The 25,393-nt window shown below is 43.8% G+C and overlaps 2 protein-coding genes and 1 long non-coding RNA gene across 3 annotated transcripts in view; all 3 read right to left on the bottom strand.

Annotated features, from left to right (window-relative positions):
* The window catches only part of LOC140362823 (interphotoreceptor matrix proteoglycan 2-like), a 32,652-nt gene extending 22,028 nt beyond the window's left edge, over positions 1-10,624 (bottom strand). Inside the window, exons 1-5 of the mRNA XM_072449049.1 lie at positions 9,941-10,624; positions 7,735-9,342; positions 5,681-5,842; positions 3,067-3,125; positions 2,956-2,976 (exon numbers count right to left, since the gene is read on the bottom strand). Coding sequence (XP_072305150.1) covers positions 2,956-2,976; positions 3,067-3,125; positions 5,681-5,842; positions 7,735-9,342; positions 9,941-10,624 — 2,534 coding nt within the window. The remainder of the gene's footprint in view (positions 1-2,955; positions 2,977-3,066; positions 3,126-5,680; positions 5,843-7,734; positions 9,343-9,940) is intronic.
* Positions 10,625-10,714: 90 nt separating this feature from the next.
* Positions 10,715-14,167, bottom strand: LOC140364433 (uncharacterized). Its single transcript, XR_011927703.1, has 3 exons — positions 14,140-14,167; positions 11,897-11,949; positions 10,715-11,403 (listed from the first exon to the last, which is right to left on the bottom strand). It is a non-coding gene; the product is annotated as an uncharacterized lncRNA (long non-coding RNA).
* A 691-nt stretch (positions 14,168-14,858) lies between these two features.
* On the bottom strand, positions 14,859-20,040 carry LOC140362831 (interphotoreceptor matrix proteoglycan 1-like). The gene is made up of 4 exons (XM_072449063.1): positions 20,017-20,040; positions 18,734-18,800; positions 17,946-18,260; positions 14,859-15,085 (listed from the first exon to the last, which is right to left on the bottom strand). Exons 1-4 carry the CDS (start codon positions 20,038-20,040, stop codon positions 14,859-14,861), a joined length of 633 nt encoding a protein of 210 aa, XP_072305164.1.
* Between the last annotated feature and the right edge of the window lie 5,353 nt (positions 20,041-25,393).

The raw sequence follows: 25,393 nt of genomic DNA on the forward strand, positions 1-25,393 counted from the left end.
CTACAGTAAAAGCAGAAGTGATTTCCTGGACTGATCCCCGTAGTGACCTTGAGCCTTTCACCGGTCACTAATGTCTTTAACACGCCTTAAGAGGATAAGACCACCTGCCCCTGCGATGGCTTGGATTACAACACGAGTATAACTACTGCTACTACAACAAATACCTTTACTTATACTGCAGTAACCGCTGTGACGCCGTCTAATCATCAATCTGTTCAGGTTTTTCAAACAAATATTTCTAAAATTGTGAGTTGATTTTTCGTTCGAATGAATTTCAGGTTCTTGACTTCAGACATTTTGGATATTTAGAAGTAATCATAATATGAATAAAAACACACCCCACATAATGTCACATACAACAACTTATGCCAAAAGTCAGTCTAACTTTAACTTTATAGTCAAGAGTCAAATGTTATTGAAGAATATAGAATGTGTGACATAGGCAGGTTTTGTGGAGCAGGATTATAAGGGTTTTGGTTTCCTCCCTCAAGAAACGTTGAACAAAACCGGTTTTATTCTCTATATTTCGGTGGATTTGACATGATCTTGTTTTCATTTGCTGCTCTGGGATTTAGAGAATAAAGATGCTCATATTATGTCTAATGTACAGATCACAATCGTCTGTACATTCTGAGTGATCCACTAATCAAACCAGGGACTAAACCAAAACTAGGACTAAAGCAGGTCTAAAGCAAGGACTAAAGTAGGACTAAAGCAGGTCTAAAGCAGGTCTAAAGCAGGTCTAAAGCAGGTCTAAAGCAGGTCTAAAGCAGGTCTAAAGCAGGTCTAAAGCAGGACTAAAGCAAGGACTAAAGCAGGGACTAAAGCAGGACTAAAGCAGGTCTAAAGCAGGACTAAAGCAGGTCTAAAGCAGGACTAAAGCAAGGACTAAAGCAGGTCTAAAGCAGGACTAAAGCAGGACTAAAGCAGGACTAAAGCAAGGACTAAAGCAGGGACTAAAGCAGGTCTAAAGCAGGTCTAAAGCAGGTCTAAAGCAGGACTAAAGCAGGACTAAAGCAAGGACTAAAACAGGACTAAAGCAGGTCTAAAGCAGGTCTAAAGCAGGTCTAAAGCAGGACTAAAGCAAGGACTAAAGCAGGGACTAAAGCAGGTCTAAAGCAGGTCTAAAGCAGGACTAAAGCAAGGACTAAAGCAGGGACTAAAGCAGGGACTAAAGCAGGTCTAAAGCAGGTCTAAAGCAGGACTAAAGCAGGACTAAAGCAGGACTAAAGCAGGACTAAAGCAAGGACTAAAGTAGGACTAAAGCAAGGACTAAAGCAGGACAAAAGCAGGACTAAAGCAGGGACTAAAGCAGGACTAAAACAGGGACTAAAGCAGGACTAAAGTAGGACTAAAGCAGGACTAAAGCAGGACTAAAGCAGGACTAAAGCAGGGACTAAAGCAGGACTAAAGCAGGGACTAAAGCAGGGACTAAAGCAGGTCTAAAGCAGGTCTAAAGCAGGTCTAAAGCAGGACTAAAGCAAGGACTAAAGCAGGGACTAAAGCAGGTCTAAAGCAGGTCTAAAGCAGGTCTAAAGCAGGACTAAAGCAAGGACTAAAGCAGGGACTAAAGCAGGTCTAAAGCAGGTCTAAAGCGGGTCTAAAGCAGGACTAAAGCAAGGACTAAAGCAGGGACTAAAGCAGGTCTAAAGCAGGTCTAAAGCAGGACTAAAGCAAGGACTAAAGCAGGTCTAAAGCAGGACTAAAGCAAGGACTAAAGCAGGGACTAAAGCAGGGACTAAAGCAGGTCTAAAGCAGGTCTAAAGCAGGTCTAAAGCAGGACTAAAGCAGGACTAAAGCAGGACTAAAGCAGGACTAAAGCAGGACTAAAGCAGGACTAAAGCAAGGACTAAAGTAGGACTAAAGCAAGGACTAAAGCAGGACAAAAGCAGGACTAAAGCAGGGACTAAAGCAGGACTAAAACAGGGACTAAAGCAGGACTAAAGTAGGACTAAAGCAGGACTAAAGCAGGACTAAAGCAGGGACTAAAGCAGGACTAAAGCAGGGACTAAAGCAGGACTAAAGCAAGGACTAAAGTAGGACTAAAGCAAGGACTAAAGCAGGGACTAAAGCAGGTCTAAAGCAGGACTAAATCAGGACTAAAGCAGGACTAAAGCAGGTCTATAGCAGGACTAAAGCAGGACTAAAGCAGGACTAAAGCAGGACTAAAGCAGGTCTAGAGCAGGACTAAAGCAGGTCTAAAGCAGGACTAAAGTAGGGACTAAAGCAGGACTAAAGCAGGGACTAAAGCAGGACTAAAGCAGGGACTAAAGCAGGACTAAAGCAGGACTAAAGCAGGGACTAAAGCAGGACTAAAGCAGGGACTAAAGCAGGACTAAAGCAGGTCTAAAGCAGGGACTAAAGCAGGTCTAAAGCAGGACTAAAGCAGGGACTAAAGCAGGTCTAAAGCAGGACTAAAGCAGGGACTAAAGCAGGACTAAAGCAGGACTAAAGCAGGGACTAAAGCAGGACTAAAGCAGGACTAAAGCAGGACTAAAGCAGGACTAAAGCAGGACTAAAGCAGGACTAAAGCGGGACTAAAGCAGGGACTAAAGCAGGACACAAGCACCCTGCGCCCTCCTCCGTCTCCTGTCGCATTAACCTGTTGCCCACATGAGGATTAAGTCCCTGGTTGGGTCTAACAAACAGGTCTAAAGAGGACTAGAGTCAGTCTGGTCCCAATTTAGAAAAGGACCCAAAATACCAGACTTAAACCGGGGTGAACTCTGCCTCCAGGATACAGTGCTGCTGTCCTGCTCTTATTAGAGAGTAACAGCGGCAAACCAAAACTAAAACAGAACTAAAACAGAACTGAAACAGGTCTGAAACTGGACTAAACCTGGGCTACAGCGGGACTAAGACTGGACTAGTCTGGACTATGTCTGGACTAAAACTAAACTAAACTAAGACAAGGCCATACCACTTCAGAATGATGAACAGAATGTGTAAACTCACCGCTCCAGGTCTTTTTGAGGCCTGAAAATAAAAACGGCTCAAGTTTAGGTTGAACATGTTTGAAATGTCAACTATTTCATTTATATTTCATTTCAAAGGTGAAGTTCTGACCTGAACTCCACCACCTGAACATTCTTCAGTCCTGGAAGTCTGTCAAACGCATCAACCATCTGCAAAGAACCACAACATGTTACTACAAAATAAAAGTCTGGAACTTCACCAGTGTATGATGCTGTTTGTGAGGGACTTTAGACCTGGTTTAGTCCTGGTTTAGTCCTGGTTTAGTCAGATTTAGTCCTGGTTTAGTCAGGTTTAGTCCTGGTTTAGTCCTGGTTTAGTCAGGTTTAGTCCTGGTTTAGTCAGATTTAGTCCTGGTTTAGTCAGGTTTAGTCCTGGTTTAGTCCTGGTTTAGTCAGATTTAGTCCTGGTTTAGTCAGGTTTAGTCCTGGTTTAGTCCTGGTTTAGTCAGGTTTAGTCCTGGTTTAGTCAGGTTTAGTCCTGGTTTAGTCCTGGTTTAGTCAGGTTTAGTCCTGGTTTAGTCAGATTTAGTCCTGGTTTAGTCAGGTTTAGTCCTGGTTTAGTCCTGGTTTAGTCAGATTTAGTCCTGGTTTAGTCAGGTTTAGTCCTGGTTTAGTCCTGGTTTAGTCAGGTTTAGTCCTGGTTTAGTCAGGTTTAGTCCTGGTTTAGTCCTGGTTTAGTCCTGGTTTAGTCAGGTTTAGACCTGGTTTAGTCCTGGTTTAGTCCTGGTTTAGTCCTGGTTTAGTCAGGTTTAGACCTGGTTTAGTCAGGTTTAGACCTGGTTCAGTCCTGTTTCAGTCCTGTTTCAGTCCTGTTTCAGTCCCTGTTTCAGTCCCTGTTTCAGTCCTGTTTCAGTCCTGTTTCAGTCCTGTTTCAGTCCCTGTTTCAGTCCTGCTTCAGTCCTGTTTCAGTCCTGTTTCAGTCCCTGTTTCAGTCCCTGTTTCAGTCCTGTTTCAGTCCTGTTTCAGTCCTGTTTCAGTCCTGTTTCAGTCCCTGTTTCAGTCCCTGTTTCAGTCCCGCTTCAGTCCTGTTTCAGTCCCGCTTCAGTCCTGTTTCAGTCCTGTTTCAGTCCCTGTTTCAGTCCTGCTTCAGTCCTGTTTCAGTCCTGTTTCAGTCCCTGTTTCAGTCCTGTTTCAGTCCCTGTTTCAGTCCCGCTTCAGTCCTGTTTCAGTCCCGCTTCAGTCCTGTTTCAGTCCTGTTTCAGTCCCTGTTTCAGTCCTGTTTCAGTCCCTGTTTCAGTCCCGCTTCAGTCCTGTTTCAGTCCCGCTTCAGTCCCGTTACAGTCCTGTTTCAGTCCCTGCTTCAGTCCTGTTTCAGTCCTGTTTCAGTCCTGCTTCAGTCCTGTTTCAGTCCTGTTTCAGTCCTGTTTCAGTCCTGCTTCAGTCCTGTTTCAGTCCTGCTTCAGTCCTGTTTCAGTCCTGTTTCAGTCCCTGTTTCAGTCCTGTTTCGGTCCCTGTTTCAGTCCCGCTTCAGTCCTGTTTCAGTCCCGCTTCAGTCCCGTTACAGTCCCTGTTTCAGTCCTGTTTCAGTCCCTGTTTCAGTCCCGCTTCAGTCCTGCTTCAGTCCTGTTTCAGTCCTGTTTCAGTCCTGTTTCAGTCCCTGTTTCAGTCCCGCTTCAGTCCTGCTTCAGTCCTATTACAGTCCTGTTTCAGTCCTGTTTCAGTCCTGTTTCAGTCCTGTTTCAGTCCCGCTTCAGTCCTGCTTCAGTCCTGTTACAGTCCTGTTTCAGTCCTGTTACAGTCCTGTTTCAGTCCTGTTTCAGTCCTGCTTCAGTCCTGCTTCAGTCCTGTTTCAGTCCTGCTTCAGTCCTGTTTCAGTCCTGCTTCAGTCCTGTTTCAGTCCTGCTTCAGTCCTGCTTCAGTCCTGCTTCAGTCCTGTTTCAGTCCTGTTTCAGTCCCGCTTCAGTCCTGTTTCAGTCCTGTTTCTGTTTCAGTCCCGCTTCAGTCCCGTTTCAGTCCTGTTTCTGTTTCAGTCCTGCTTCAGTCTTGCATGTTTGCAGAGAGGAGGACAGAGTGGGGGAATAGAGAGGGGAGAACTGTGGGTAAAAACGGGGGAAACTTGGGACTTTCCTGGATTTTACTGAAGAGTTTAATCGCTAACACATGTGCCCCATAATATACAGAACAAGGTTAGACCTGGTTCAGACCTGGTTTAGTCTTGGTTTAGTCTTGGTTTAGTCTTGGTTTAGTCCTGGTTTAGTCCTGGTTTAGAACAAAAATCTTCAAGTGAAAGAATAGAAGTCAAACTAAATCCAGGTCTAAAACCAGAACAGTACCAGGTCTAAACATGGACAAACTCAGGTTTAAACCAAGACTAACTCAAGTATAAACCATCAAGGTCTTTAATGTGTTTAATATAAGTGGGGTTTTTTTCTGTTGACCCAGATTTGCAAATAAACAAATTAACACGTTTTATGGTCTTTGTGTGAAATCAACATTATTTCGTTTTTTTTACGTGCACCTCATTAAAAGAACCCCCAGAGTCCCAAGTCCAAGACCAGGACCACGGCCAAGTCCTGAGTCTGCAGTTTTATAGAGAACTGAAAACAGTTCCAGGACTCAGATCCAAGACTGGCATCAATCGAGGGGTTAACAAGGAGAGGTGCTGTGGTTTTAGGTCTGTTTTTGTCCTTTTTTGTCCAGTTTCAATTCAGTTTAAGAGCAGGTTTAGCCCTGTTTTAGTCTCACTTTAGTCCTGATTTCAGTACCTTCCTGGTGAAGACCCGCTCCAGTCTCTTGTACTGCAGACTGGTGGGGTCCCTCAGGGCGTCCGTGTAGGTTTCTTCTCTGAGTCTGAGACTCAGGTCCAGGACTTGGTCTTTAAAGGGTCTGAGAGGTCTGATGATGGACACTCCGATCTCATTCCCAAACTGCAGAGAAAGAAAGACAAACCATCAAGATTTTTAGTTTGTTTTGTAACAGAAATGTACAGTTTTCCATCATCTGTCTATCCACATTCATATTACTGCTTTACTTCTTTTTTTAATCATTTTTGTTCACACATTTCAAACTAAATAAAACATAATTTAAAGGACAAATATTATGCATTATTTGTGGTATTATTAGCCTTTAACCATGTTCTTGAGTACTTTTAGTTTTGTATATCATGCTTTAGAACAAAAAAAATTGTTTATAAAAAAAGAAAATTACATTTGGATCTGCTGTTTCCCATGAGACTGACTGGGTTCAAGGCGCCATCTACTGGCTGAAGAGGGATTTACAACAAGTTCATTAAGATAAGATAAGATAAGATATTCCTTTAAAAAACAAGTGGAAAGTTCTCAAGGAAGCGCGCAGTTGTACTGAGCGTGACTTGACGGAAGAAACACAGAACGAGTCTGGCAATGATTTATGGAAAACAGCACAGAAGATTCCCAGAGCGTCACAGATCAAGTGTTTTGACGCTCGGAGGGGAGAGGATTTTCTAACCAGGATCAAACTAGCGTGAATGATACTAAATGCTACTATTTGTATGTTTTTGATGAGGGTTAGAACATGGTTAAAGGGACAAAAAGTAAATGTGAATAATATATGTTCTCTAAAGGTCCCATATCGTGCAAAATCGACTTTTCAGAGCTTTTAACCTTCTTACAGTGCTATTTGTGCCTCATATATTATATACTGATATTATGGGCCCAAAGGGTTTTTTGATTGATTCCAGCAGTTTTTAGTTACAGAACAGACTATAACCTTTCCTCGGATCTGCAAATTGACAAAAAACAGAGCAGCGCGTCATAATCACGGACCTGCGACACCATTCCCCCTTCTCCTCTACCTTCCTCCTCTCCCTTCTCCCTCCCTCCTCTCCCTCCCTCCTCTACCTTCCTCCTCTCCCTTCCTCCTCTCCCTTCTCCCTCCCTCCTCTCCCTCCCTCCTCTACCTTCCTCCTCTCCCTTCCTCCTCTCCCTTCTCCCTCTCTCCTCTCCCTTCCTCCTCCCCCTTCCTCCTCCCCCTCCCTCCTCTCCCTTCCTCCTCTACCTTCCTCCTCTCCCTTCCTCCTCCCCCTTCCTCCTCTCCCTTCCTCCTCTACCCGGTTGCGCAGAGGGGGAAAGGGGGAGGGAGGGTTAGTGGTGCTGCAGAGTCTGTTGCTCCGTGTGTGAATGAGGAAGAGTTTCACGTTGCACAGCAGAGCCTGCTGCTGTGAATCTTTGGACTTGTGTTGTGGAACTTACAACAAAGTTACATTTGAGCGCTGGCACAGACGATGAGAGCTGTACATACACCGTCCCAACGCTGAGACTACGTCACGGGGTAGGCAGGGGACACACGCTCTCTCTGAGACTACGTCACGGGGTGGGCGGGAGACACAGGCTCTCTCTGAGACTACGTCACGGGGTAGGCAGGGGACACACGCTCTCTCTGAGACTACGTCACGGGGTGGGCGGGAGACACAGGCTCTCTCTGAGACTACGTCACGGGTTGGGCGGGGGAGCCAGATCGCTCTTCGCAAGGATGGGGGCGAATCTCAAACCAAGCTGTTTGCATTTCCGGGTTTGTGAGCGGGTCCAAGGTATGGGTGATATTTCATAACTATTATGTTATGCGTGTTGCACAACCCTTATTATTATCAAATATACCCTTAGGATAGACTACGAAACAGGAAAAAAAGCATGATATGGCACCTCAAAGACTGATATTTAAAATGATGTTTGTAAAAGGCCAAGGTCCAATACTAAAATACAGATCTGACAATCAGAATTCAGATCTGCTCCAAACCAGTGGAAACATGGCTCAACTAAATGTTATGTATCTCTGTTCTTACCGTGTCCTCGTACTCAAGTCCAAAGTTGTTCTGGAGCAGGTCCAGGTCCAGATTTGACTCGTTTATATCCACAAAGTTCCCGTTGTTGTATTCCACTATGTACGACATTGTCTGCTGCGGTTGCTCTGTCCCCAGACTCTCTTCTGTCTCCTCGGTCTTCAGATCCACGTCTTGGTCTGGTACGTTCTTCTCTGTCTTCTCCTTCAGATCCACTTCTTGGTCTGGTACTTTCTCCTCTGTCCTCTCCTTCAGATCCACATCTTGGTCTGGTACTTTCTCCTCTGTCTTCCCCTTCAGATCCATTTCTTGGTCTGGTACTTTCTCCTCTGTCTTCTCTTTCAGATCCACGTCTTGGTCTGGTACTTTCTCTTCATTCTTCTCCTTCAGATCCACTTCTTGGTCTGGTACTTTCTCCTCTGTCTTCTCCTTCAGATCCACTTCTTGGTCTGGTACTTTCTCCTCTGTCTTCTCCTTCAGATCCACATCTTGGTCTGGTACTTTCTCCTCTGTCTTCTCTTTCAGATCCACGTCTTGGTCTGGTACTTTCTCCTCTGTCTTCTCTTTCAGATCCACGTCTTGGTCTGGTACTTTCTCTTCATTCTTCTCCTTCAGATCCACGTCTTGGTCTGGTACTTTCTCCTCTGTCTTCTCCTTCAGATCCACGTCTTGGTCTGGTACTTTCTCCTCTGTCTTCTCCTTCAGATCCACGTCTTGGTCTGGTACTTTCTCCTCTGTCTTCTCCTTCAGATCCACGTCTTGGTCTGGTACTTTCTCTTCATTCTTCTCCTTCAGATCCACGTCTTGGTCTGGTACTTTCTCTTCATTCTTTTCCTTCAGATCCACTTCTTGGTCTGGTACTTCCTCCTCTGTCTTCTCCTTCAGATCCACTTCTTGGTCTGGTACTTTCTCTTCATTCTTCTCCTTCAGATCCACGTCTTGGTCTGGTACTTTCTCTTCATTCTTCTCCTTCAGATCCACTTCTTGGTCTGGTACTTTCTCCTCTGTCTTCTCCTTCAGATCCACATCTTGGTCTGGTACTTTCTCCTCTGTCTTCTCCTTCGGATCCACTTCTTGGTCTGGTACTTTCTCCTCTGTCTTCTCCTTCAGATCCACATCTTGGTCTGGTACTTTCTCTTCATTCTTCTCCTTCAGATCCACATCTTGGTCTGGTACTTTCTCCTCTGTCTTCTCCTTCAGATCCACATCTTGGTCTGGTACTTTCTCTTCATTCTTCTCCTTCAGATCCACTTCTTGGTCTGGTACTTTCTCCTCTGTCTTCTCCTTCAGATCCACATCTTGGTCTGGTACTTTCTCTTCATTCTTCTGCTTCAGATCCACTTCTTGGTCTGGTACTTTCTCTTCATTCTTCTCCTTCAGATCTACTTCTTGGTCTGGTACTTTCTCCTCTGTCTTCTCCTTCAGATCCATTTCTTGGTCTGGTACTTTCTCCTCTGTCTTCTCCTTCAGATCCACTTCTTGGTCTGGTACTTTCTCCTCTGTCTTCTCCTTCAGATCCACTTCTTGGTCTGGCACTTTCTCTTCATTCTTCTCCTTCAGATCTACTTCTTGGTCAGGTACTTTCACTTCTGTCTCAAAGTCGGCCCATACCTGCAAGAACGGTATTCGCTTGTTAAAAGATACACACTGTTAGAAAGCTTTACATTTGCATTTTATAATTGAAATGAATTGTATACTTCGTTAACAGCAACTGGTTATTTCCCACTTGACTCAGAGAGTCAGAGAGTTCCAGCTAGCTACGTCGCGTTCAGGTAGAACTTGGGACATGTTTTTCCGAGTTGAAACATGCAAATGATTGTTCGTAAAACGTAGGAACTCTGCTGCTGCCCGACTTCCACACTTGACCGATAAAAATGTAATTGTATTACAAATGTGAGCTCTTTGACTGAAACTTATCACGGTCAGTTGTTGTCCGCAAACTCCAGTTACCAGTTGGAACGCACCTTAAATGTGAAATGTTTGATTACTTGGCTCTCAGTTTCACAAAGAACATTAGGATGTGTGCTTACCCCCTCTAGTGGCAACAGTGGAGTGAATTGTGTCTAAATCACAAGGTTTTTCAAACAATAATCCAAGTAAGGACTGGTAAATTTAACAAAACTGAAATTTATATATATTTTGTCCTTAAATCTGCTGAATGAAGGTATTGGCTAGTCAAAGTATAGTCTTATGATGTAAACAAACTGACCTCTGCGGTGGTTGAGAGCTTCTCAGTCCACGGCGCCTCAGTCACACCACTGTCCTGCTCAGGTCTCTCCGATTGCTCCGATGTAGGACTGACTTCTGCTGTCGGGGAGATTTCTAAAGGTTCGGCTTTTGTAAACTCCAATTCGACTTTGGTTGTTCCTATTTCCACAGTTACTTCTCCCGCTTCTTGTGGCAGCTCATCAGAAATGACCCAAACAGTCGGCGTAACTGTTTCCAATTCCTCTACTTCTCCTTGAGTTGGTTTAGTCATCATTTCTACTAGTTTTCTATCTTCGACTGTTTCAAAATCGGGATTCACTTGTTGGATATCTGTAGCCTCAGTTCCTGCTAAAATTGGTCGTAAAATGTCTTCTTCCAAATCAATATTTTCTTGCAATGTTTCATCTTGAGGAGGCATGAGTGGCGGTTCCTCCTCCTTTGATTCATCGATGAACATCATTTCAACTTCCTTTTCCTCATCTTTATCAATAACATCTTCCTGTACTGTCTCTACATCTTGGTTTAATTCCTCCTCTAAACTGGGACTTTCAATCACGATCTCTTCATCTTTGCGTGGTACCAAAACGACTTCTTCTTCTGACACAAACTCCGTGCTATCTCGCGTCTCTTCTGCTTGAGACGGCGGTTCTTTGTCTTCGAGGCTTGATTTCGTAGAAGCGTCCATAACGTCCTCCTCAGTCTTTGCCGTCGCCGCTCCTTTACCGTCCTCCTTTATTGATGATCCTGTTGTGACCTCTAGTTCCTCTAGTATAGTTGGATTGACCTCAGCTGACATGGATTCTTGCTGTAGTTTAGTTTTAGCTGTTGAAATGCTTGTCATTGCTTCAATTTGATCTGATTTGGTGACAATTTCAACACCAATCTCCATTTTGGTAGTAGTGCTTTGACTTTTAGAAATGTCCTCCATCATTTCCCCGAGCGATTCAGTCAGTTCTGAATTCAAAATTGGAGTTCCAGTTTGGGCAATTCCATTTTCCATTGTTTCTATTGGTTCTAACGGCGTTTCCCCTTTGATTGTTGATTCTTCGGTAGGTTCACTTTTGTGTTTTGTTTGCGTTGTTGCTTCTTTAATCTCCGAATGTTCTTTTTCTTCAACTTCAGGAGGTGCAATATCGACTACAGAAGGTTGAGTCGGAATAGTTTTAGTTGTATCATCAGATTTTGGGTCTGAAGTAAAATATAAAACGTTATTTTCAAATTCAACATCTTCTGGTGGAAAATGAGTGGTAGATTTTGAGGTAGTTTGGAGAAATTCTTGGATCTCTTGCTGAACTGTAAAAGCGATGGTGCTAGAACCAGTCGGGATTTCCATGCCAGAGGTTCCAGGACTGATTCTGGCAGGACCTTTTTGGTTCTGGTCCAAGTCCTGGTCTAGATCTTGGTCTAGATTGGTTTTAGGGGGGTCAGTGATGATGGAACTGGAACCAAACTGGACTTCCTCAACTGTGGAGAAGAAAAGAACTGGGTCGGAACTAAACCAGGGACCAAGATGAGTACACAGAGACTAAGCCAGGGACTAAACCAGAAACTAAAACAGGACTAACATAGAACTAACAAGAACACAAGACTAAAACAAGATCTAAATCCGGTCTGGCTGTGGTTCAATGACTGTACTTAAGGCTTATAATGTTCTGTCTGAGGAGACTCCAAATCAAGGACTAAATCAAGGTCTAAACCAGTATTAAACCAGGACTAAACCAAGGACTAAACCAAGGATTAAAGATAGATTGAACCTGGACTAGACCAGAACTAAACCAAGGACTAAACAAGACTAAAACAGAACACATCCAAGTATTAAACCAATAAATAGGACAAAAATAGGACAAACCAGAACTAAAACTGGACTAAAACTGGTCTAAACTAGGACTAAACCAGATCTGATTCCTCTGATATGGTTTTTTTCTGGTTATTTGATTATTTTGACACAAATATTGACCTGGCAGAGCTTGTGTGGGCCAATCTTCACTTTTAGACACGTCTGGAACCGAGCTGAAGGAAAACAAACATGAATTATTCAAACCAAATGAGAATTCAAAACACAAAACTAAAATGTGTGTGTGGAGTTTTATGTTTTAAGGGGAAAGTTTTATAAAGTCGCTGTTTGTGAAATTCCTTGGAGGAACAACTCGAATGAAAAACACATTTTACTCAAATAAATAATGCTCAACAACAAATGCATCTGGAAACTGTCACAAATACAAGAGGCTTCACATGGCCCTAGCTCTTTTGGTCTTTTTAGGCAGGATTTCACATGGTGCCCCCCCGACTACATTGGGGAACTGCTGTGGGGTCGCTGTGCTACGCCTCTGGTGTTGTCCTGCTTCAGTCCTGCCTTCTCCTGTTCTAGTCCTGTTCTAGTCCTGTTTTAGTCCTGTTTTAGTCCTGTTCTAGTCCTGTTCTAGTCCTGTTTTAGTCCTGTTTTAGTCCTGTTCTAGTCCTGTTCTAGTCCTGTTTTAGTCCTGTTCTAGTCCTGTTTTAGTCCTGTTCTAGTCCTGTTCTAGTCCTGTTTTAGTCCTGTTCTAGTCCTGTTCTAGTCCTGTTTTAGTCCTGTTCTAGTCCTGTTCTAGTCCTGTTTTAGTCCTGTTCTAGTCCTGTTCTAGTCCTGTTTTAGTCCTGTTCTAGTCCTGTTCTAGTCCTGTTTTAGTCCTGTTCTAGTCCTGTTTTAGTCCTGTTCTAGTCCTGTTCTAGTCCTGTTTTAGTCCTGTTCTAGTCCTGTTCTAGTCCTGTTTTAGTCCTGTTCTAGTCCTGTTCTAGTCCTGTTTTAGTCCTGTTCTAGTCCTGTTTTAGTCCTGTTCTAGTCCTGTTCTAGTCCTGTTTTAGTCCTGTTCTAGTCCTGTTCTAGTCCTGTTTTAGTCCTGTTCTAGTCCTGTTCTAGTCCTGTTTTAGTCCTGTTCTAGTCCTGTTCTAGTCCTGTTTTAGTCCTGTTCTAGTCCTGTTCTAGTCCTGTTTTAGTCCTGTTTTAGTCCTGTTCTAGTCCTGTTCTAGTCCTGTTCTGGTCCTGTTCTAGTCCTGTTCTAGTCCTGTTTTAGTCCTGTTCTAGTCCTGTTTTAGTCCTGTTTTAGTCCTGTTTTAGTCCTGTTCTAGTCCTGTTCTAGTCCTATTCTAGTCCTGCTCTAGTCCTGTTTTAGTCCTGTTTTAGTCCTGTTTTAGTCCTGTTCTAGTCCCGTTTTAGTCCTGTTTTAGTCCTGTTTTAGTCCTGTTCTAGTCCCGTTTTAGTCCTGTTTTAGTCCTGTTCTAGTCCTGTTCTAGTCCTGTTTTAGTCCCGTTCTAGTCCCGTTTTAGTCCCGTTTTAGTCCTATTCTAGTCCCGTTCTAGTCCCGTTTTAGTCCTGTTTTAGTCTTGTTTTGGTCCTGTTCTAGTCCTGTTTTGGTCCTGTTCTAGTCCTGTTCTAGTCCTGTTTTAGTCCTGTTTTAGTCCTGTTCTAGTCCCGTTTTAGTCCCGTTCTAGTCCCGTTTTAGTCCCGTTTTAGTCCCGTTCTAGTCCCGTTTTAGTCCTGTTTTAGTCCTGTTCTAGTCCTGTTCTAGTCCTGTTCTAGTCCTGTTTTAGTCCTGTTCTAGTCCTGTTTTAGTCCTGTTTTAGTCCTGTTCTAGTCCCGTTTTAGTCCCGTTCTAGTCCCGTTTTAGTCCCGTTCTAGTCCCGTTTTAGTCCCGTTCTAGTCCTGTTCTAGTCCTGTTCTAGTCCTGTTCTAGTCCTGTTTTAGTCCTGTTTTAGTCCTGTTTTAGTCCTGGTCCTTCTTTGTACCATCTGGAGTTTCCTAAAACATTGTCAAACCCATTGGGATATTTCATTGGGATATTTCCCTAAGTGAGTGATGGAGATTATTATGCAAAATTTACCCCAGATTCAAAATATGTTCTATTTTCTGACGACTTTGGCAGAAACTCAAAGTCCAAATCCTTCATAAATAAACCTGTGTAAACATAAGAGCAGCGTAAAATCAGCTCAAACTCTATTTGTCGACAATAAACATGAGAAATGACCCCACGTTTCATCAAACAAACTACAATTAACAATTACAATTTCAAACGTTTCCAGGAATCTACAGAATGATTTGAACAGTTTGTCTGTCCAATTTTTCTAAATATTTTTATCTTTGGAAATAATTAACGCCTATTTTAAAACATCTTTACTTCTCCAAACACGGCTTGAATCAAATATCTTTGCTTATGTTTTCCTCACCTGTTTACTGCAGCGCCGAGTCTCTGCAACAGGCCAAGACAACATTTTAGTGACAAGACTCAAATATAAAGACATTTCAATTCACATTTTCAGAAGATGAAACATTCTTAACAAGGTTTTGGCCAAGTTTGAAAAATGTTACTAGAAAATCGTCCTCAGAAAAAAAAAATCTACCGCGCTTCAACTTTTCAAACGAGACACATTAGGTGAATAGAAAAACAATCTTAAATTTAGCAATATCAATTTCAAACTTCCTCTGTAGTTCACTGACACAATTGGCGTGAAAATTCAAATTTTGCCCTCTTTAAACTGTAAAACTTTTTTTTACCATTATTTTTCTTGTTTTTAAATTGTTCTTATTTTTTTTAAATTAGAATATATATATATATATATATATATATATATATATATATTAATTTATTTATTTTTTTAAATCATTTTTTTAAAAATCAATTTACAAAGACTGGAGCAGGTAAACATTCACCAAACTCTTGGAAAAGCCAGCCAGTTGTAAAGACAAGTGCTGGATGTCGAGTTAGCCAATGAGAAACGTGACCCGCCTATTATGTGTAAAATCCATAATGTGAAATAAAAGCAGTTGCAAGAGGGAGAAACACCTGGAGGGCCTCACGCTGCCAAGCCATCAAAAGTCTAACGTTTCTGTGGCTTTATATTCTAAGTTGAATTATGTTCTCTGACTGTTCAGGAATAGCATCGTTTTATGTGTCATGTCTGGACAGTTCTGCTCGTCCCGCTCTGAACTGGTCTGTAGCTCTCACGTTCATGATGAGCTCGTGGTGCTCGTCCGCTCGGCTGAAGCTCAGTCCGATCTCTCTGATGCTGAGGCTCTGGTTCAAACACAGGTTGACCCAGCTCATGTACTCGTCCCGCTCAGGAGGACGGTCCCAGAAGACTTTAAACGCCTCCCACACCGTCTCCTGGCAAACTGAGACAGAAATACACAAGCATATATTAAAAGACATCGGCTCCTGGCAATGGGGGAATAAAGAGTATAATGTCAAAGTATTTATCAACCTGAAACCGTCTCTTAACAACGAGAGAAACACAAAAGATGTACAGAAATATGACAAAAGAAACTAATAATGGAACAAGCTCCTTAAAAAGTGGTGAAACAGAAGCTGCGGAGACGAAGGACCAGGATGAAGACAATGCTCCGTGTTAAAGGAACGTTTATTTGGAGTCGAGCTGCAATGACAGATTATTCATAAGAAAACATTTGTACATTTAGACCAGGGGTGTCCAAACTTTTTTCACTGAGGGACGCATTTTGAAACTTATATGGAACAAAGGGCCACAAACAACCCGACAATGTCAAATTTGAAAAGTGATTCATTTGAAGTTTTGCATTTGACATAGTTTGGATGCCTCCACACCTTTCATAAGACTTGGAACATTATTATTAGATCGCTATAACATCAAAATGCTTGAATTTTTCCAATTTTACAGTAAAAGTACTACTATTTGTTAGTTGGGCAAACTTAGCAGGAAGCCGGAGGGCCAACAAAAAATGGTCTAAGGGCCGCATTTGGCTCCCGGGCCGTAGTTTGGACATGCCTGATTTAGACCAAAGAAAGGATGAAATATGATGACTGAGGGCTTAAAGATGAAGGATATTCACTAGTAAAGGTTCTTCTTGACGAAAATAGGAAATACTTTGATTTAATAATATCTTTGTTATAAAAATGTTTTCGCCGTAGTCTGTATATAACTACTACTTATCAAATACAACTAGGATTTTTTTATGGTCAACGAGTCACAATTAGTCGATTAATCGTTGCGGCCAATCATCTTTATAACAGGCGCGTTTATTAAAGAGTCATTGAATAAAGCTGTTATTACATTTATTCTGTTACAAGTCTGTTTTAGCAGTTGTTTTGTCTTATGTAAACTCCCACATTTGACCTTTGACCCACTAAGCTCTGTCTTTCACCAACAGCTTTAATCTGATAATGACTTTAGCTTCAACACCACAAGCACTACTCCTGTCTGCTCCTGTCTGCTCCTGTCTACTCCTGTCTGCTCCTGCTTGCTCCTGCTTGCTCCTGTCTGCTCCTGTCTGCTCCTGTCTGCTCCTGCTTGCTCCTGCTTGCTCCTGTCTGCTCCTGTCTGCTCCTGTCTGCTCCTGCTTGCTCCTGTCTGCTCCTGTCTGCTCCTGTCTGCTCCTGCTTGCTCCTGTCTGCTCCTGTCTGCTCCTGTCTGCTCCTGCTTGCTCCTGTCTGCTCCTGTCTGCTCCTGTCTGCTCCTGCTTGCCCCTGTCTGCTCCTGTCTGATCCTGCCTGCTCCTGTCTGCTCAAGCCTGCTCCTGTCTGCTCCCGTCTGCTCTCGTCTGCTCCTGCTTGCTCCTGTCTGCTCCTGCTTGCTCCTGCCTGCTCCTGTCTGCTCCCGCCTGCTCCCATCTGCCCCTGTCTGCTCCTGCCTGCTCCTGTCTGCTCCCGTCTGCTCTCGTCTGCTCCTGTTTGCTCCTGTCTGCTCCTGCCTCCTCCTGTTCTCCTGCTTGCTCCTGTCTGCTCCTGTCTGCTCCTGTCTGCTCCTGCCTGCTCCTGTCTGCTCCTGCCTGCTCCTGCTTGCTCCTGTCTGCTCCTGTCTGCTCCTGCTTGCTCCTGCCTGCTCCTGTCTGCTCCTGCCTGCTCCCATCTGCCCCTGTCTGCTCCTGCCTGCTCCTGTCTGCTCCTGCCTGCTCCTGTTTGCTCCTGTCTGCTCCTGCCTCCTCCTGTTCTCCTGCTTGCTCCTGTCTGCTCCTGTCTGCTCCTGCCTGCTCCTGCCTGCTCCTGCCTGCTCCTGTCTGCTCCTGCCTGCTCCTGCCTGCTCCTGCCTCTTCCTGCCTGCTACCGTCTGCTCCTGCCTGCTCCTGCCTGCTCCTGTCTGCTCCTGCCTGCTCCTGCCTGCTCCTGCCTGCTCCTGTCTCCTCCAAATGTATTTTGGGGATTATCTATTCATCTAAGAAAGCTGCAAGAGCCATAAATAAAAACACTACACAAACAGAACACTGAAGGCTGGACATCTCTTAATGAATATCTCATGTGAAGACAACGAGGTGCAGATTTTAAGCAGGAAGTGATGATTGGAAATAGGGTGAAGGAGAGTATTTTTGCTCAAAATGAACCCCTCGTGAACACAAATGGTGGATGAGGTCTAATCTGCCTGTGGTCTGAAAGTCTTTGAAATGAAACCCTCACATTATTTTCTATCAGTCTGGCATTTCCTGGGCACTCCCAGTGTCAGTGGAGGATTTATCACGCTTTCCTTAAACATGCTAATGGAGCTAATGAGCGTCCGCCGCTTGTTTCCGAAGTTAAGTTTCCATTAATTATTGTCAGAGGGATTCTGAAAAAAAATGAAGTATCATTTTCTAATCAGCAGCGGTAATGAGTACAAGACCTATTAGTCCTGTTTTAGTCCTGTTTTAGTCCTGTTTTAGTCCTGTTTTAGTCCTGTTTTAGTCTTGTTCTAGTTCTTCACATTTTATTTTCTCCACATCCCGATGCTGAAAGTGAATAAGAAATGCAGTGGGCGGGACTAATGAGCTCCAGGCAGTTTTAACGAACATGATTTGAGAGATAAATGCTCATAATGAGATGAAGTTCTGGACTGAACAGCACAGAAGATCCTGAGCACCAACTTTGGCCTAAAGATCTGGGAAAGTCTTTGATGAGGGATAATACATGGTAAAAGAGAGAAAACAGAAGATGATACAATCCTAATTTTGCATGTCTCAAATCCAACAACTGCGATATTGCAGTAGTAGTAGTAGTAGTAGTAGTAGTAGTAGTAGTAGTAGTATTTACCCCTGAGGTAGAAGTACTGCAGGTGGTTGTGTACTACTTGCTCGAAGGTTTCTCGAGTGCAGAGTTTGACTCCGTTTGGAAACAGAATGTTCCTCTTCCTTCGGATCACAGCTCCTCCAGAGTCAGAGCGAGAGAGCAGCTCATCTGAGGAGAACCCAAGAGAACCAGAAGAACCTTGAGAACCAGAAGAACCTTGAGAACCAGCAGAACCCCGAGGAGCTCCAGGGGCCCAAAAGTCAGCAGAGTCCAAGCCAAGGTCCTGGTTCAGTCCATGGTCCAAGTTTAGAGCTGGGGACATGAGGTCTACAGAGTCCACTGTGAAGAAAAGACAAGAATTAAACCAAGTCTGACCCGCACCATCCCACACAATTCTGTTACAAAACTTCAAATACAGGACCACACATGCTCAAGTATTCTGGATATCACATAAACATTATTGAAAAGGGTCATATCTGCGAGCGGGAAGACTTTTTGAACGAAAGATAGTGCCCTGTTCGAAGTCCTCCTCCAGGGCTGTACCATAGGGTTGTGTTCTCTCACCCCTCTTGTTTATACTGTACATTTTAATATGCACTGGTCAGCACATATTTGCAGATTACACAAATGATTGTAACCCCTTGAAATGGCTCAAACACTGGATTTGGTCCTGTGGTGTCAGATTTCAAAGCCTGAATCCTCAAAAGAAATAATGTTGCAAAGACTTAAGAGAAGCGTGTTGACTTTAGGTCTTAGAAATCCTGCAGAAGTTGTGTTCCAAGACAAATGACAGGGCACCATCTTAAACAAACCTTTGAGGCCCTGGGTGGACGCTCTCACAATGGCAAAAGGAGGATTCAGCACCTCTACAACATGAAGCTGAAACCCACCAATATTATTCTGTTACGCCTGTCGCAGAAATACAGGCTGAATCAGGATATCGGAAAATAAAGGCTACATATAATAATCAAACATCGTATAGTGAAAGTGAAATGATGTTAATATCATTCCGTATGCCCTGGGTTTATTTGAATGAAGATATTAAAAGAATGCATATTAGACCTGCTGTCTCTTGGTTGACAAGAGGAGAATAAAATGACACAACAGCCAAACACGATGGCAGTACACTCCAGGTAAAGACACTGATGAGATGATGAAAACACCAGGCAGATGACAATAACACCAATTTATGAAATACATGCATTTATTTACTACAATTAGGTCGAGGAGAGACAGCGAAAGAGTCCAGAGCAGTGATTCTCAAGCTTTACTCTCAATACTATCCCAGAACTATAACACTTTTAATGTTATACTGTAGTTTTGGTAGAGTTTAATCTATGGGAAGGACCAAGAAGGACTAAATGAAAGAGGCCATGTGCATAGGCTACACCGTAACACCAGAAGAAGCCTTCGCACTACTACCTACAGCAGGGGTGGGTAAACTACGGCCCGCGGGCAACAGGTTTGTTTGTTTTTTTGTTCCTTTTTTGCCCTCAGGCATCTGTCTGCACTTGTATTCTTAATAAATATGACGTGAAATTAATTAAATAATAGATTCAATAGCCTATGTTTGACAGAAAAGTGATATTTTATTTGATATTTAATTTCTTTGTTTGTTTTTTTCGCACCAATGATGGCGGGCCGGCCCTCCGCTACTTGCCTGGATTTGAATATGGCCCTCGGAGGGAAATAATTGCCCACCCCTGACCTACAGTTTACCCTATCCACAGAGAGACAAGAAAAAACACAGCCCTAAACGTGGAAATCAAGAATCACTCTTTCCATCGCATCTATTTTTATCGTCAACTAGAACATCTTAATGCTTCAAACAGAACATTTATGAGAATGTTTTATTGAGTCTCTTTTAAAGAAGCATTTGCAGAGCATTGGGCCTTGTTTACACTCATTTTTACTTGTGTTATCGTCATTTATGTGAGCGGTCTGTCTGTGTTCAGAGATAATAAAGACCTCCTCAGCCTTCAACCTCAGACACACATGTACGTTTTGTTGTAGAAGCTTTCAGATTGTCCAAGAAAGAGTGGAAGTAAAACGCTGGACACCAACTGGACGTCTTCAGCAGGAGAAGTTTATTCACCGTCAGCACAGGCCCGATGGACATAAAGGGTGTGGTCAAGCCCCATGAGGTTTAAATAGTGTGGAGTCCAGTAAACCTGCAGTTAGTCAGCATTATGTCACAATTAGATGAATTAATGAATGGTATGCCAAGGAAAATGGCTCCTGTGTGACAATGTTAAACTGAGAAATGCAAGGGAAGTATTAATGATCTAAATTGTCTTACAGTTTTCAGTTAAAGTGGAGTAGAAAGTGCAGTTACGTAGTTAATGTGGTGAAGTAAAATGTATCGAACTAAATTGTACAATGCTTCTACTCGTGCTTGTGTTGTGCTGCTTGTGTCCACCACTGCCCTCTCCTCTGCTTCAGGCCGCTGACATTTCCAAGTTGGAGAGTGAATCATTTAATCTGTGACGGGAAAGTTCTAAATCAGGAGCTAATCTGAGTCCAGACGGTAATACTACCAGAGCTAATTGTCGGCTATAAAAAACAGTGGTGTTTTGATCATTGCGATCCTGATCTGGACTAAACAGACTCATACAAAAAGTGAAAATGTAAAGAATAAAGAAATGTTTATATTCATCAATAATACACTTAGTCACCATATTTCAACCTTTATTTGGTTAAAAATGGATTTCAAAAGTCTCATTGTTCAATAGAAATGTTCGTTGAATAAAAGCATTGGCTGCAGCCCAAATCTGAATGATTCTGAGTCAAAATTCTCAAAAAATCATTTTGAATTGGTGCTGGACAAAACTATAGTGTATGTTTTTATGATTGATTTGTTGTGTCCTAGTAAGACAGGGGTAAGACAGGGGTAAGACAGGGGTAAAACAGGTGTAAGACTGGGGTAAGACAGGGGTAAAACAGGTGTAAGACTGGGGTAAGACTGGGGTAAGACAGGTGTAAGACAGGGGTAAGACTGGGGTAAGACAGGTGTAAGACTGGGGTAAGACTGGGGTAAGACTGGGGTAAGACTGGGGTAAGACAGGTGTAAGACAGGGGTAAGACTGGGGTAAGACTGGGGTAAGACAGGTGTAAGACTGGGGTAAGACTGGGGTAAGACTGGGGTAAGACTGGGGTAAGACAGGTGTAAGACAGGGGTAAGACTGGGGTAAGACTGGGGTAAGACAGGTGTAAGACAGGGGTAAGACTGGGGTAAGACTGGGGTAAGACAGGAAGACTGGGGTAAGACTGGGGTAAGACTGGGGTAAGACTGGGGTAAGACTGGGGTAAGACTCGGGTAAGACAGGTGTAAGACAGGGGTAAGACTGGGGTAAGACTGGGGTAAGACAGGTGTAAGACTGGGGTAAGACTGGGGTAAGACTGGGGTAAGACTGGGGTAAGACAGGTGTAAGACAGGGGTAAGACTGGGGTAAGACTGGGGTAAGACAGGTGTAAGACAGGGGTAAGACTGGGGTAAGACTGGGGTAAGACAGGAAGACTGGGGTAAGACTGGGGTAAGACTGGGGTAAGACTGGGGTAAGACTGGGGTAAGACTCGGGTAAGACAGGTGTAAGACAGGGGTAAGACAATCAGAAATTGTTCACTCTTTCTTGACATTTTTGCATCTGATTTTGTCATTTTGCTGGTTTAGAGTCTGGACGGTCCAGGTAACGATAATCACAATGATCAAAATACAATTATGATTATTTTTTATAATTGAATCAATCAATAGTTGCAGCTCTGCTGGATTTATTGTTTCATAAAAGACTTGTCACAACAAGTGATGTATTTAAATGGAACGTATTTAAAAAAAAACTCACTTAATCCACTCAAATATAAAGCCAGAATCAAACAATCTTTTAGAATCAAATCATTATAATCCCAAAAATGAAAATTGAATTGCGAGGCGCTGACTGAGGAATTTAAAGTTCAGATTTCAGTTCAGAGATATTTTGATGATACCGACCTGAAAAGGCAAGAAGAGCTCCTGAGAGAAGACCCCAAAGTGTGGCCCAGACCCCCAGTGAGGTCCTCCAGAACGCAGCCATGTTCCTCTGAAAGTCCTGCTCCTAGAATCTCGGGACTTTCCTCCAAACCATCTTGGGTTCTAGTTAGTCCTGGACTGGTTCAGGCCTGGTTTAGTCCTGATGTTCTACTTTAAAGGCTTAGTACAGAGTTGTGAAGTCCAGCTGAAGTCCTGGGTCTGAGTCTTGCTTTGGTCCTGGCCCAGCTCCGGCTTCAGTCACTTTACGAACACGACTTCCATGACATGAGATCCACTGAACATCCATCCATAAACTCTGGAGTCTTTCTAGTCCAGGTCCTAGATCCTGGTTTCTAGTGGCAGGTTCAGCCCTCCTGACACATGGACTCTGGTTCGGTCCGGTCTCTGGCCTGGGCTGTAGTAGGTCTCTTGAGTCCAGTCTTGGTCCTGGCTCCTGGACTGCGCTCTGTGGTCCGGTCTCGGTGGAGGTGAGCAGCAGATGGGTCTTTACTCCGGTCTAATCCTCTTTGGACTTCAGGATCAGTGTCAGGGCTTCAGAGTCAGACTTACTCACGGACTCAGACTCATCTCTGGCAGAGTGGTTTGCCCTTGCCTCACCGCAGGGTCACAGGTTCTATTCCCGAGTGTGGCTTGTATTTCACGGCACTGGGGGGGAAAAAATTCTGTTCAAAACCAATATCTCCTTGAAACAAGTAGGAAAAATGCAGATGGAACAAGTTTTTTGACTAGGTCCTTTAGAGCTTGAAATAAGTCCAAAAAAGCTTATGTTCAGCAGTAAAGTTTGTTTATATTTACCTTATAAAGACCACTTTTTGCTTGAAATATTAGATTATTTCTCAAAAAAAGGTTGCAAGATTCATATTTTAAATTCAAATGATCTGACTGAGAAATGCTAACTTTGCATTAAATGCTTAATTTTACTTTTTATTCAACAAAACCATTGCTCAAAAATTGTTTGACAAAAGTTTGACACCAATTTTTTATGAACTTTTTGTAAGAATATTATATTTACTGTGTAGGGTTAGGGTTAGGATCAAACCAAGGTTTTGATAATCATAATAGTATTTTTCTAGTATTTTATATATTTTCATCTGAATAACCTGATCAAAATGGTCCTTTAAATAAATGTAATAAGACATTTTAGGATAGAAATGAGAGAAATACACTAGGATGAGTGTTATGATATTCAAATCTGTGTGTTTCCTTTTCTGTCTCAAATGTGACACTTTATGAACCTGATTTTGAAAGATCGTAACAATAGAAGAGGAGTTTAAGTGCCTTTAAGTGTCTCTGTGTTTGGACTCAATGCTAGATTAGATTTACAGATTATTCAGGAACAATCCCAAAACACAGGGATTTAAATCAAACTAAAAACAGCCCCTGTTCTAGTCCAGGAACAGGGCGGGGCCCAGACAAAAGACACATTTAACTCACTGAAAACACATTTGGCTTGAGGCAAAATAATCCTTTATACAATTTTGGAATATTCTTTATTTTATTTTTTCATTTGTTTTTTTAAATTTATTTTAAAAGGGACATATGTGTTGCCATTTGATGCATTGTACCACAGTTAGTCTAATTTACACTTGCAGTTCCCTGGCAGAGAAAAGAACCACCTGCAAACGTTTGACAATACACAAACGTGAACACAGAAAGTAAAAGTACACACAAACACATTTACACATGCAATACAATCTTCTCCTTCACTCACAGACACATTCACACAGAGCCAGTGCCATCAGAGCCTAAACATTTTTACTCCTCTATTAATTATATGAATTAATTTGCACAGAAAATGGTGAGACAGGGAGGTTCAGAGGTCCTATCCCCTCACTCTGGACTAGTTTTCGCCCCCCCCGTCACCCCCACCTGCCGCACTGCCAACCTCAGCAACCTCCGCCCCCCCACCCCTGCGCCCCCATCCATCTCCGCGCCCCCATCCATCTCCCTTGCACTGCTGAACTGCCGCTCTCTCTCCAACAAATCACCTGTTATATCTGAACTGCTACTGGACAATAACATTGATCTGCTTCTCCTCTGTGAAACATGGCAACAGCCCCTGGACTTCTATGCTCTCAACCAAGCCACTCCCTCCAACTACACTTAGACTGCCAAACCCCACCTCTCCGGGCGTGGGGGAGGTCTTGCTGTTATTCATAAAAAATCTACATCCATCACTGAACTGAACCTCAACCTTCCATCCATCTCATCATTTGAATACCTCGCCTTCTCCCTCCCCAACTCTATCACCGCTATCCTGATCTATCGTCCCCCAAAGCCCCACCCCTCTTTCCTCACTGAATTGTCTGAACTCCTCACCATCGCATCCTCTCTCTCTGTCCGCCTCCTACTCACTGGTGACTTCAACATCCACATTGACTGCCCCAACGCCCCACTGACATCCGACTTCCTCTCTCTCCTGGACTGCTTCCATCTCACCCAAAATATTGACTTCCCCACCCATACCAAAGGCCACACTCTGGACTTAGTCTGTTCCTCTCTCCTACCCATATCTAAGCCCCACCCCCTCCCCTTCCCACTCTCTGATCATCTCTGCATCCTTTTCTCCGCCCCCCTACCCTCGCCCCACAACCCCAAAAAACGCACCATCACCTACCGCAATATCAAGTCAGTCAACCCCCTCACGCTCTCCCAGCTCATATCCTCTGCTTTCCCCCCTGACTCCCCCCCCTCTTCCCCCGACGACTATGCTGTCATGCTCAACACCACCCTCTCCGACTCCCTTGACTCCCTAGCCCCCTGGAAAACCTCCTCCGTCTCATACATCAACCCCGCCCCCTGGTACACCCCTGAACTCCGCACCATGAAGCAGACTGGCCGCCAACTCGAACGACTCCTCAAAAGAACCCGCCTCACCGTCCACGCCAAAGCTTTCAAATTACACATCTCCTCCTACCGTGACGCTCTCCAAGCCGCCAAATCTGCCCACCTCTCCACCCTCATCAACAGCTCCCACCGGAGCCCTCGCACCCTGTTCTCCACCGTCAACAAGCTGCTCCAGCCACCGGACATCACTCCACCCTCCTCCCCTGACCTCTGCAACTCTTTCCTCCTTGCCCCTTCAATGAGAAAATTTCCAAAATCAACAGTTCCATGACTGCTGTCTCCATTAACTCCATCACCACCCCCACCCCTGCCCCCCCCCCCTCTCCCTGACCACCCACCCTTCCCTCCCCTCACCACCTTCTCCTCTGTTAACTCCTCTCATATCATAGACCTCATCACCGCTTCCAAAACCACCACCTGCTCTCTCGACCCCCTCCCAACGACTCTAACCAAGGCTTGCCTCCCTGCTCTCATCCCTCATCTCACCACCCTCTTCAACCAGTCTTTATCCCTCGGCCATGTTCCTTCCATCTACAAACTGGCCTCCATCACCCCCATCCTCAAAAAACCCACCCTAGACTCCGTCAACCTCTCCAACTAC

This window comes from Eucyclogobius newberryi, unplaced genomic scaffold (assembly GCF_026437365.1).
Source record: "Eucyclogobius newberryi isolate DKJ021-1_F unplaced genomic scaffold, fEucNew1.0.hap1 SCAF_1, whole genome shotgun sequence".
Classification (NCBI taxonomy): Eukaryota; Metazoa; Chordata; class Actinopteri; order Gobiiformes; family Gobiidae; genus Eucyclogobius; species Eucyclogobius newberryi.